Source organism: Rhinopithecus bieti, unplaced genomic scaffold (assembly GCF_001698545.2).
Source record: "Rhinopithecus bieti isolate Rb0 unplaced genomic scaffold, ASM169854v2 scaffold_28522, whole genome shotgun sequence".
Classification (NCBI taxonomy): Eukaryota; Metazoa; Chordata; class Mammalia; order Primates; family Cercopithecidae; genus Rhinopithecus; species Rhinopithecus bieti.
In genome coordinates, this window is record NW_016812384.1 from 10,698 (window position 1) to 22,601 (window position 11,904).

The following is an 11,904-nucleotide window of genomic DNA, read 5'->3' on the forward strand; positions in this document are numbered from 1 at the left end:
GGAGGTTGCAGTGAGCTGAGATCGCACCATTGTACTCCAGCCTGGGCAACAAGAGTGATACTCTGTCTCAAAAGAAAACAAACAAACAAACAAACAAAAAACAGCTGGTCAAACCTTTAGTAGCCAAACCTAAAAATAAGTGCTTTTTCCTGAAGATCCCTCTGCTATGCTAGTTGGACAGAATGTTTTTTCCATAACTGATAAAGCAGCTATTTTGTAACAGCCTGGTTCAAAGCAACACTCTAAGTTTTCTTAGTTTTAAATCAGTAGTGACATGTCAGGGAACATAAAAGGGTATAATGTGTCATATAATCAACTGTAAAATAGTACATAAATGAAAATAACATTTATAGGCTTTTTATATTGCTAACCCGAGTTTCTAAATTTTTAGAATAATAACAAAATATCTACTGTCATTTAAGGTCAGGAAACATATAGCCATTGCTTCAAATAAGTGTATGCACATCTGAACTCTGTATTTAAGCCTTCAGATGTATTCATGTGAATTAAGGAACAATTAAATATTTCACATTTGTTTTAATTTCATAAATTATTATGGTGCTTTGCAATAACATAATGATGGCCCCAAGGTGGCCTTTACTGTACCTACCTAGATTAAGATAATGAGAATTCACATCACCAGACAGCTCCGAATCCAGAAACTCAATATGCTTTCACACAAACTTAGAGGAACCATATGATTTCCTATCTATAGAGGCAAACCCATTAGGTTACGTGTTGACAAAAGACCTTTTTGAGTATCCAATATAAAATATTAAAAGTAAAGATTTGGAGTGCTGATGAATTGCAAAATGATTGTTATTTTGGGGGCAAAAAGGGAAAAAATCTCAACTCACTTATTGAAAAAAAATAAAATGAGAACGCCTAAAATATATTTTTACAGAAAGTTTTGCTGAACCCTAATTCTAGTTCTCATGTGCTAAGAAATGTTAAGAGGTTCCACAAGGGTCTATTAATGCTGCACAGCTACTCAGATCTGAAATGATCAGCACAAGAAGTTTCTAGGCCTCTGCTTCCAAGACTATGTCTAGCTCAACAATTACATATCAATAATAACACACTGCAATTGCATTATTGGAAATCATCAATTTTAGATGAACTCAGAGGGCAAACATCAGGGATTAAAGTAGCTTTTATGCTGTGTCCTGTACTGTTCCACTTTTATAAAATCACACACGTAGATACATTGCTTCTTAAGCGTTGTTTCTGGAAGACCGTTTTGTAGGTTTCACTTTATTGGTGAGCTAACCAATGTATATATTATGAGTGCTACAAAATGCACATTTACTCTAATCTTACCAGGTTGACCTATTGGCCCAGGAATCCCTGGTGGTCCTGGTGGTCCCTGAACACCTATTCCTGGCAGCCCAGGAGGTCCCATTGGTCCAGGTTGTCCATTTGGTCCAACATCACCTTTAAGAAACAAATACAGTTTAAATATTAAAAGCAACACCTGAGTCACTAGTCCTTGGGAACCATATCATATTAAGCAAGAATCTTGAAAAACTGGGCATTCATTCAGCAAGATAAGTACGCATAAGTATCCAGAGCAGAGGACAGGGAATTCATTAATAGTTACAACCTTATATTTTAACATATGCTGATCACTACTTCAATACTTAAATCAACTTCACAAAAAAGTACAAAAGATTACAAACCACATATTCCTTCTACTTGTAACTCATTGTGGACAGTTATATATTCATAAGTTTAAAATATATCTTCAAGTTACCTATATTTTAAGATAGATAACCTTCAATTATTTTCCTTTTTACTAACTCAGGGCCATGGCTTATAAACATGTTCAAGCTTCTCCCATCATTAGTAAAACATCTCTTTGACATTAGAAACTTCACTGTCCATCTCTCCATCTTCTGACTGTCCCTCTGCCACTCTCACTTTAAACAATTTTTACATGTACTAAAATTCCGCCTTTTTAGTGTACACTTTGATGAGTTTTCACAAAGGTATATAGTCATATAACCACCACTAAAATCAAGACATAGAACATTTTCGTAAACCCAAAAAAGCCCCTGTGTGCTGTGGTCAGCTCATCCCCATATCCCAATTACCTGGCAACCACTGATCTATTTTATGTCTCACAGATTTTTCTTTCTCAGAATGTCATACAAATGCAATCATATAGTATGTAGCCTTTTGAATACGTCTTCTTTCAATTATTACAATGCATTTGAGATTCACCCATGTTACTATGTGTATCAGTAGTTGCTTTTTGCTGCTGGGTATTAGTCTATCAGATGAATATGCACATTTTGTCAATCTTTTTGCCATTTGAGGCACATTTGGGATGTTTACAATTATTGGTGATTATGCACTAAGCTGCTAACGCTGTTCTACAGGTTTCTATGTGAAGCTTCACATTTTTTATGGGAGTAAAATTGTTGTGTCATGTGCAAAGACAATGTTTAACTATATAAGAAATTGTCAAACTGTTTTTCAACGTGGCTGCACCATTTTGCGTATTAACTAGCAATGTATGAGAGTTCGAGTTACTTTGCATCCTTAGCAGCACTTTTTGTCAGTTATCCTTTTTGAAAAAAGGCCAATTCTAATATTTATGAAGTGGTATCTCAATGTGGTTTTAACCTGCATTTCCCAGATGATAAATTATACTCAGCATCTTTACATGTGCTTATTTGCCATTCGGGTGTCTTCTTTGGTGAGGTATCTACTCAAATTGTTTGCTCATTTTTCCAACTATATTTTAAAATTCGGCTGTTTGTTTCCTTATTGAGTTTTGAGAGTTCATTATATAATCTGGTTATAAGTCCTTTGTCAGATATATGATATGAAAATACAGTTAATTTTAATAAAGTCCAATATATCCCATTTTCTTTTATGAACTGTCTTTTGGTATTCTAACAAGTTTTTGCCTAACATCTGATCACAGAGTTTTCTCTTATGTTTTTTCATCTAAAACAAGGGATGACAAAGTACTTCCCATGGGCTAAATATGACCTATAGGCCTCTTTTTGTGCTGCTGACATGCTAAGAATGGTTTTTACACTTTTAGAGGGTTGTTAAAAAAAGAATATGTGACAGAGACCATAAATGTAGCCCATAAAGACTAAAATATTTACTCTCTAGCTCTTTGCAGAAAAAGTTTGCCTGCTTCTGTTCTAGAAGTTTGATAATGTTAGGTTTTGCATTTAGGTCTGTGATCCATGGGGAGCTAAATTTTGTGCAAGGTACGAAGTGCAGGTAGATGTTTGTTATGTTGGTTTGTTTGTTTTTTTATTTTGCATATGGATGTCCAATTGCTTTATGTTTTATCAGCATTTGTTGAAAAGACTTATCTTTCTGTTGAAATTGCCTTAGCAACTTTGTCAAAAATTAAATATGTGGGTGTATTTCTAGACTATTATGTTACAATGATCTATTTTTCTATATTTCACATATACCACACTATTTTAGCTATTGTAGCTTTATTTTGAGTCGTAACATCAGGTACTATAAATTGTCCAACTTTGTACTTCTTTCTCAAAATTGTTTTGGCTATTCCAGGTCATTTGTTTTTCCATATAAATTTTAGAAGAAAAATTGTGTGTTCTCCTTGAGAATATTTTCAATCTATGCATTGATTTGGAGAAAACTGATATCTTAACATTATCCATGAACACAATATACCATTCCATTTATTTAGGTATCTGATTTCTGTCAACACTGTTTTATAATTTTCCACATACAAAGCCTGCACATTTTTGTTAGACCTATACATACCTAAGCACTTCATGTCATTTGATGCTATTGTAAATTATACTGTTTTGTTTGATTTTATTTCTAGTTGTTCATTGATAGTATATAAAAACATTATTTTTTATATATTTGCTTGGTCCTATGATCCTACTAAATTCACCTTTTAGTTCTAGTAATTTTTGTAGATTTTATCTCAGCGACTGGTTCTAAGATCCCAAATCATGTCCCTTCTACATGTAAGACTTAACAGTAGTCACCAGCAGCGTCACACTTTATTTTACTTGCTTTCCGCAATCTTGCTCAACTGGCGTCACTAAACATCAATGGATCACCAAAATTGAATTCTTCGGCCAAACTGATACTCTTATTCATGCTCCGACCTAGGGAAGCGAGCGCCCTGCCGGCAAGTTTCCTCGGCCTTCTTATTCACCTAATTCTTCCTGAGACTATTTTTCCAGCCCCTCCTCCAGTCAAGAATTCAACCACGCGAAGGAATGAATACGACACAAACTTATCAAATAATAATTTCAGGATTTATTGAGATGGTACATCCATATTCCTATATCTGTTGATATAGTAAATTACATTGAATTTCAAGATGTCGAACCAGCTTGTATTCTAAGGATAAGCCTTACTTGATTTTTACGTCTATGTTCATGAGAGATATTGGTCTATAGCTTTTTTTTTTTTTGAGACGGAGTCTCGCTCTGTGGCCCAGGCTGGAGTGCGGTGGCGCAATCTTGGCTCACTGCAAGCTCTGCCTCCCGGGTTCACGCCATTCTCCTGCCTCAGCTTCCTGAGTAACTGTAGGCACCCGCCACCACCCCGGCTAATTTTTTGTATTTTTAGTAGAGACGGGATTTCACTGTGTTAGCCAGGATGGTCTCGATATCCTGACTTCGTGATCCGCCCGCCTCGGCCTCCCAAAGCGCTGGGATTACAGATGTGAGCCACGGCACCCAGCCCAGCTTTCTTTTCTCATATATCTTTCCCTGGCTTTGATATCAAAATAATGCTGGCCTCATGTAATGGTTGGAAAGTGATCCCTCCACTTCGATTTTTGGGAAGAGATTGTGTAGAATTGGTGTTATTGCTTCTTTAAATGTTTGTTAGAATTTACCAATGATGCCATCTGGATTTGTAGTTTTCTTCGTTGGTGGGTTTTCAACTACAACTCAATTTTTTATCAAATAGATTCCTGGATTACCTATTTCTTCTTTAGTGAGCTTCAACAATTTATATCTTTCAGGAAATTAGTCTATTTAATCTAAGTTGTCAAATTTATAGGCATGCAGTTGTTCGTCATATTTACTTATAAAGATTTGTTGTTATCATAAATTATATACTTTTGTATTTCTTTCCACATTTCCAAGCACACAATATTTGTCACAATAATACCTTTGGATGTCATTCCTGCTGCCTGGAACACCTTTCCCTTAAGACTAAATTCAACTGTCACCGTCTATATAAAACCTCTCCAGGCACCTTAGGTAAGGCCCTGAACAAAAGTAATATATGAGGTAAACTGAATGCTTCCAAAATCATCTTTTTTTCTCTTTTCCATAATGTGATTCCAATGTTCAACCTTAAGCACATTTTCTTCCTCGTATAGATATATCATGATGAGTATTAGCCTTATTAATTTATTATTGGTCACTACATTGTTTTGAAAGTGTTGCATCAACCTTTCCTACAGTTTAGTAACTGAGTTTTAATACCCAGTCATTGGTGTGTGTTTGGTAGGTGAACTTTTATTGTGATCTGCTTGCTGAGTTTTGAGTGTAGTCTACTGATCCAAAATATTAGTGACACATATTCATAGAAGTTTCCATTGAGATAATCACTTTCATGGTGATGCCACCTAGATTTTCTCACAGTAGAGAGCAATCCCTGAGATCTTCAAGATCAGAAACTATGCATTTCAGTTTCTAGTGATTCAGGTATTACCTGGCATAGAACATAATAAATGTCTGAAGAATGAAGGAGTTACATGGCAGAATATCCCAAACATTTATTCTTCTAGCCTCTAAAGAACTGTACTCAGGTTTTAATAACTGAGAATTACTCCTGTGAGGATATGGGAATGCCATATCTTAATTTCCTTCCAAAGATTAGGCAAATACCTGTTAAATTCATGTTTAAATAACCTTCAATGCATTTCTTCACTACCACTACCACTGTGTCTCAAGAACATATATAGACAAAATACAGTGAGTGGGTAACTTCCACAGGAAGATTGTTTGCCACATATCATTTCGAATATCTTTATCTGCAATTTTTGTTGTTACAGGTCTACAGCCATGGGAGATAACTGGTGGGAAACACAACTTGTAACTTTGAGTATTACAGTTTACAGCTGGCCTGAATTGTTTAGTCAAAAACAGAAAGGTATTTTTTTAAAGAGCTTATCTAAGCAGAGTTTGTATTGGGCTAGTCGGGGGCTTTTGCTGGCAGAATACAATCTAGCCTGGTTAAAATTGGATTGGGCTGTCTTACTGCTTTAATAGAAATCAATCCAATATGTTCCAGAAGCATGGCCCTGTTCAGATTATTCACTAGGAGCCAAAACATTGACCAGGGAAATCGGGTTTCTTGCAAATCAGAAAGGAAAAAAAAATCCAAGTCAGCTTTACTAGTTCTATTCCTTCTCATTATTAGATAACTCAAAATCAAGGAAGTAGAAGAAACAACAGAGAAGTGGGTAAAGGATATTGGCAGTTAACAAGAAAAAAAACTATGGCCCTTAACACATAAAAGGATGGCAAGTCTCACTCACAGTAAGATACATGCAAATTTAAACCACTCTGAGAGTAAAGGCAAAGGATCTAATATAGCCAAAGAAATGTGTGTGTTTTTTTTTTAAGAACAAAGTTGGTGGGTTACATTACCTGACTTCAAGTCTTACTATAAAGCTACAATAATATAAACAGTGTGGTACTGGCTTAAGGATAGTAAAATAAATAAATAAAACAGGATTGACAGCACAGAAATAGACCAACACATATATCATTATTTGATCTGATACAGATCCCAAAGTAATCCAATAGAGAGGGGGTTATTTTAAACAAATGATGCTGAACAAAATTATTTGACATGTGTAATAGTTTTAAACATAGAAACTAAAACAATAAAGCTTATAAAATAAAACATAGAATACCTTGGCAACTTTGGGGCAGGCAAATGTTTCTTAGACAAGACACAGAAAATTATAATCATATAAGAAAAAATTGATAAATGAAACTTCAATAAAATCAAAACGTTTATTCATCAAAATACACTAAGGAAATGAACAGGTCAGCCAGCCAGGGCTAAAATGCTCATAAACATATATCTAGGAAAGTGCCAGTATGTAGGATACATAAATAACACTTACAACTTAATAATAAAGTGAGAAACAAACCATTTTCCAAAATGGACAAAATATTTGAACATGTAAGTAGCTCACAAGTACATAAGAAAAGAACTTGACATCATTAGTCATCAGGGAAATGTAAATTAAAATCACAATATGATGCTACCACACACCTACCAACATGCCAAAATTTGAGAAAATGTGGAACAATGGAAATTTTAAACCACTCTGGTGTAAATTTAAAATGGTATCACCATTTTGGAAAAGGTCTAGTAGTTTCTAATACAACTAAGCATCCACTTATGATCCAACAAATCTGCTCGTAGTTGTTTATTGAAGCAAAATGAAATCACATATCCATAAAAAAGAATTGTAAAAAATGTCTTTAACAGCTTCACTCATAGGAGCCAAAAACTTGACACAACCCAGGTATCCATGATACAGTCATATAATAAAATACTCAATGATTTCATTGAAAGAAAAGAACTACTGATAAACATGACAACATGGATGGATCTCAAAAACATGCTGAGCGAAAGAAGCCTTAGAAAGAAAGTACATACCATATGATTCCATTTATAAGGAGTTCTAGAACAGGCAAACTAGCTTACGATGAAAAAATCAACAGTATAGTTGCCACTGTGAATGATGGGAAAGGGAGTCACTGGAAAGGGGCATAAGGAAAATTTCTAAAACAACATCTTGATAAGGATTTGTGTTATACAAGTGTATGCACTTGTCAAAATCCAGTAAATGTACCCTTAAGATTTGTGCATCTCATTTAATGTGAATTATATATCAAAAGAAAAGTAATATACAGCTATGGAATGTTAGTTATGTTATGCATGCTGAAGTATTTACAGAGAAGTATATAGCTGTTGTAATTTATTTTGAAATGCATCAAAAATAGATGAATGGATGGAGATAGGGATGGATAGATATGTGACACAGCACACACAGTAAAATGTTGATAGTAAAATATCAGTGATGGGTATATAGTAGTCCCAATAAAGTTCTGTCTACTTTGTTATTTTGAAATTTTAAAATAAAACGTTGGCAGGGAGATAAAAGGTTCATTGTAGAATCTGGGTGGTAGATATACAGCTGTTAACTGTACTATTATTTTCGCAGTACTTAAAACTTTTTTGCAATAAAATGTTTAAAATATACTTAGAAACCTACTTACTTCATCAGGTTAGCAAAAATCCAAGAGTTTGTCAGCATACTCACTTATCAAGGCTATGGGGAAATACACTCATACATTGTAGGTGGGAGTGTAAAATGGTGCAAATTGAGAGGAATCTGACAATATTCAGAGATGCATTTACCCTTTAATTCAGAAAATCCTTTTTTATCACTTTATTTTACTATTATACCTGAACACATCTGAAATAATATGCCTGGAAGATTATTCACTATGACATTATTTGTAATAAATGATTGGCAAAAATCCAGTTTAGCAACTAGCAACTGGGATGAACTATGGTATATCCATGCAATTTAACACTATGCACCTATTTTCAAAAAGTCAAGATCTCTGTCTATTGATATGGAGTGATCTCCAGGATACAAATTAAAGGAAAATAAGTAAAGTGCAAATAAAGCCAAAAGATAATACTTTCTCCTTTAAGAACAGAGAAAATAAAAAATTATTGGCTAGTATTTATGTAAGAAACACGGGAAGGATCCCAGCACTTTGGGAGGTGGAGGCGGGTGGATCACGAGGTCAGGAGTTCAAGACCAGCCTTGCCAACATGGTGAAACCCCATCTCTACTAAAAATACAAAAATTAGCCAGGCCTGCTGGCATGCATCTGTAATCCTAGCTACTCAGGAGGCTGAGGTAGGAGAGTTGCTGTTGCCTGAACCTGGGAGGCGAGGTGCAGTAAGCCCAAGATGCGCCACTGCACTCCAGCCCTGGGAGACAGAGCAAGACTCCGTCCTGGGGTGGGGGGGTGGGGGGAAGAAAGAAAATAAAAAATAAGTTACATAAGAGGATGGAAAGGAAACAAAGTGGATGACAGATGGTTGGAAGGAAGACTTCTCAGTTTACTTTATAAATATATGATTGTTTTTTTTTTTTTTTGAGACAAGTCTCACTCTGTTGCCCAGGTTGGAGTGGCTCACTGCAACCTTTGCCCTCCCAAAGTTCAAGTGATTCCTCCTGCCTCACCTCCCCAAGTAGCTGGGATTACAGACATGTCCACCATGCCCAGCTAATTTTTTGTATTTTTGGTAAGAGACGGGGTTTCGCCATGTTGGCCAGGATGGTCTTGAACTCAGACCTCAGGTGATTCCACCCATCTTGGCATCCCAATTGCTGGGATCAGGCGTGAGCCACCATGCCCGGCCATGATTCTATTATCTATTCAATAAAATAAAAGACAAAATAATCAATGAAGGATTGAAAAAAAATGTGTAGCAGTAACAGAATGGTAGCATGGGGTTTCCAGTTAATTGGGCTTATCACCCATAAACTTTCCCAAAGGTGTCAATTTCTATAAAAGTTAAAAGCAAGTTGAGATGTAGTGACAGCCTCCATACCTTTTGGTCCAGGGAGCCCATCTACGCCAGTGCGTCCTGGAGGACCTGGAGGTCCTGGGAAACCACGATCACCTTTTGGACCAAGTGTTCCTTTGAAACCTGGAAGTCCTGGTGGCCCAGGTGGCCCAGGTAATGCAAATCCTGGTTCACCCTTGCGCATATAGATGACAAAACACAACAAAAACTCCCGTGACTTTTCTGGTCCTTATTGTTTACCACAGATAATTCAATGCCAAAAATACAAGACAGTACTTTTCTTTCCATGGGGGGAGAGGAGAAGATAATTAAATCAAAAGTAATTGGTATGTTGGAGAAAACATATGGAAGGATGGGAAACAGGGTTTAGTAACACAAATTAGATGATTTGGACTGGTTTCAGGATAAAAAAAAAACTGAGAGAGCATGAGATTAAAGAACAGACTATCCTTATAGGGAAATATGATTATAGGCTGAGTATTAGATAATACTAAACAATTATTTTAATTTTACTAAGTACAATAACAACATTGTGGTTTTGTATAAAATGTCAATTTATTTAGAGATGAATGCTGATGCATTTATAAGTGAAATGATACTGTGTTGAGATTTGGCTAAAATATTTGAGCAAAGTAAAAACGAATAGATGAAGCAAATGTTATAAAATCATAATAATTTTGAATCTGGGTGATGGATATATGAAAGCTCTTTGTATTATTCATTTTACTTTCATTTTCATTTGAAAATGTTCATAATAAAAGAACCAACCAATAGAGAAGTGGTTTTCTCAGGAGAACTGGTGTCATGGTTAACTGTTTTCCCATGAAAATAAGTAATAATTACAAAACACAGGAGGTTTAAATCAATTACGCACAGATAAAATATATAGGAATAGTCACGATAATTACATACCACAGCAGTTTGCTGAAGGTTGACTGAGGAAAGCTTAACATTAGATAAGAAATAATAAGGAAAGAAAAGTAATTCAAACACAGTATTATTTATTATTAGTATTACTAAGTCAATTGTCGTGATTTGCATTATCTATCTGTAATGGAATTGAGACAGAGGGCAACAGTATAGGAAGGTCTGGAAATGATATTCAACACCATTTCAACCAGTCATCACACAGGTATGAACAGAGGTGACAAGGGATGATGACTCTATAGAGATGCACAGAGGGAGCTGACCATCGTACAGGCATACCTTGTGTGTCATTTTGTTGTGCTGCACAGACATTGCATTTTTTACAAATTGAAGGTATGTGGCAACCCTACATTGAACAGGTCTATCAGTGCAATTTTTCCAATAGTATGTGCTCACTTTTTGTCTCTGTGTCACATTTTGGTAATTGTCACAATATTACAAACTTTTAAATTGTTATTATATCTGTTATGGTGATATGTGATCACTGATGTTACCATTATAATTGTTTTAGGATACCATAAACTGTGCCTGTATAAGATGGTGAACTTAATAAAAAAATGTTGTAAATATCTGACTGCTACACTGATCAGCCATTTCCCCTGCATCTCTCTCCCTCTCCACAGGTCTTTCTATTCCTTGAGACATAACAATATTGAAATTAAGCCAATTAATAACACAACAATGGCCTCTAAGTGTTCAACTGAAAGAAAGTCACACATCTCTCACTTTAAATAAAAAGCTGGAAATAATTAAGCTTAGTGAGGAAGGCATATCAAAAGCTAAGGTAGGTTGAAGGCTAGGTCTCTTGCACTAAACAGTTAGCCAAGTTGTGAATGTGAAGGAAAAGTTCTTTAAGGAAATTAAAAATGCTACTCCAGTGAACACACGAATGAGAAGAAAGTAAAACAGCCCTATTGCTGATATGGAGAAAGTTTGAGTGATCTGGACAGAAGATCAAACCAGCCATAACATTCCCTTAAGCAAAAACCTAATCCAGAGCAAGGCCCCAACTTCAATTATCTGAAGACTAGAGGTGAGGAAGCTGCAGAAGAACAGTTGGAAGCTAGCAGAAGTTGGTTTGTGAGGTTTAAGGGTAGAAGCTGTCTCCACATCATAAAAGTGTAAGGTGAAGCAGCAAATGTTGACATAGAAGCTACAGCAAGTTATCCAGAAGATCTAGCTAAGATCATTGATGAAAGTGACTACACTAAACAACAGATTTTCCATGTTGATGAAACAGCCTTCTATTGGAATAAAATGCTCATAGGACTTTCATAGCTAGAGAAGATAAGTAAATTACTGGTTTCAAAGCTTCAAAGGGCAGGCTGACTCTATTTTTAGGGACTAATGCAACTGGTGACTTTAAGT

At 35.6% G+C, this 11,904-nt stretch overlaps 1 protein-coding gene across 1 annotated transcript in view; it reads right to left on the reverse strand.

Moving 5' to 3' along the window:
* Positions 1 to 11,904, reverse strand: part of LOC108544815 (collagen alpha-5(IV) chain-like) — a gene marked incomplete at its 5' end in the record, with an annotated part of 37,180 nt that overhangs the window by 10,500 nt on the left and 14,776 nt on the right. The window contains 2 exons of the mRNA XM_017896169.1: positions 1,321 to 1,434; positions 9,634 to 9,837. Coding sequence (XP_017751658.1) covers positions 1,321 to 1,434; positions 9,634 to 9,837 — 318 coding nt within the window. The remainder of the gene's footprint in view (positions 1 to 1,320; positions 1,435 to 9,633; positions 9,838 to 11,904) is intronic.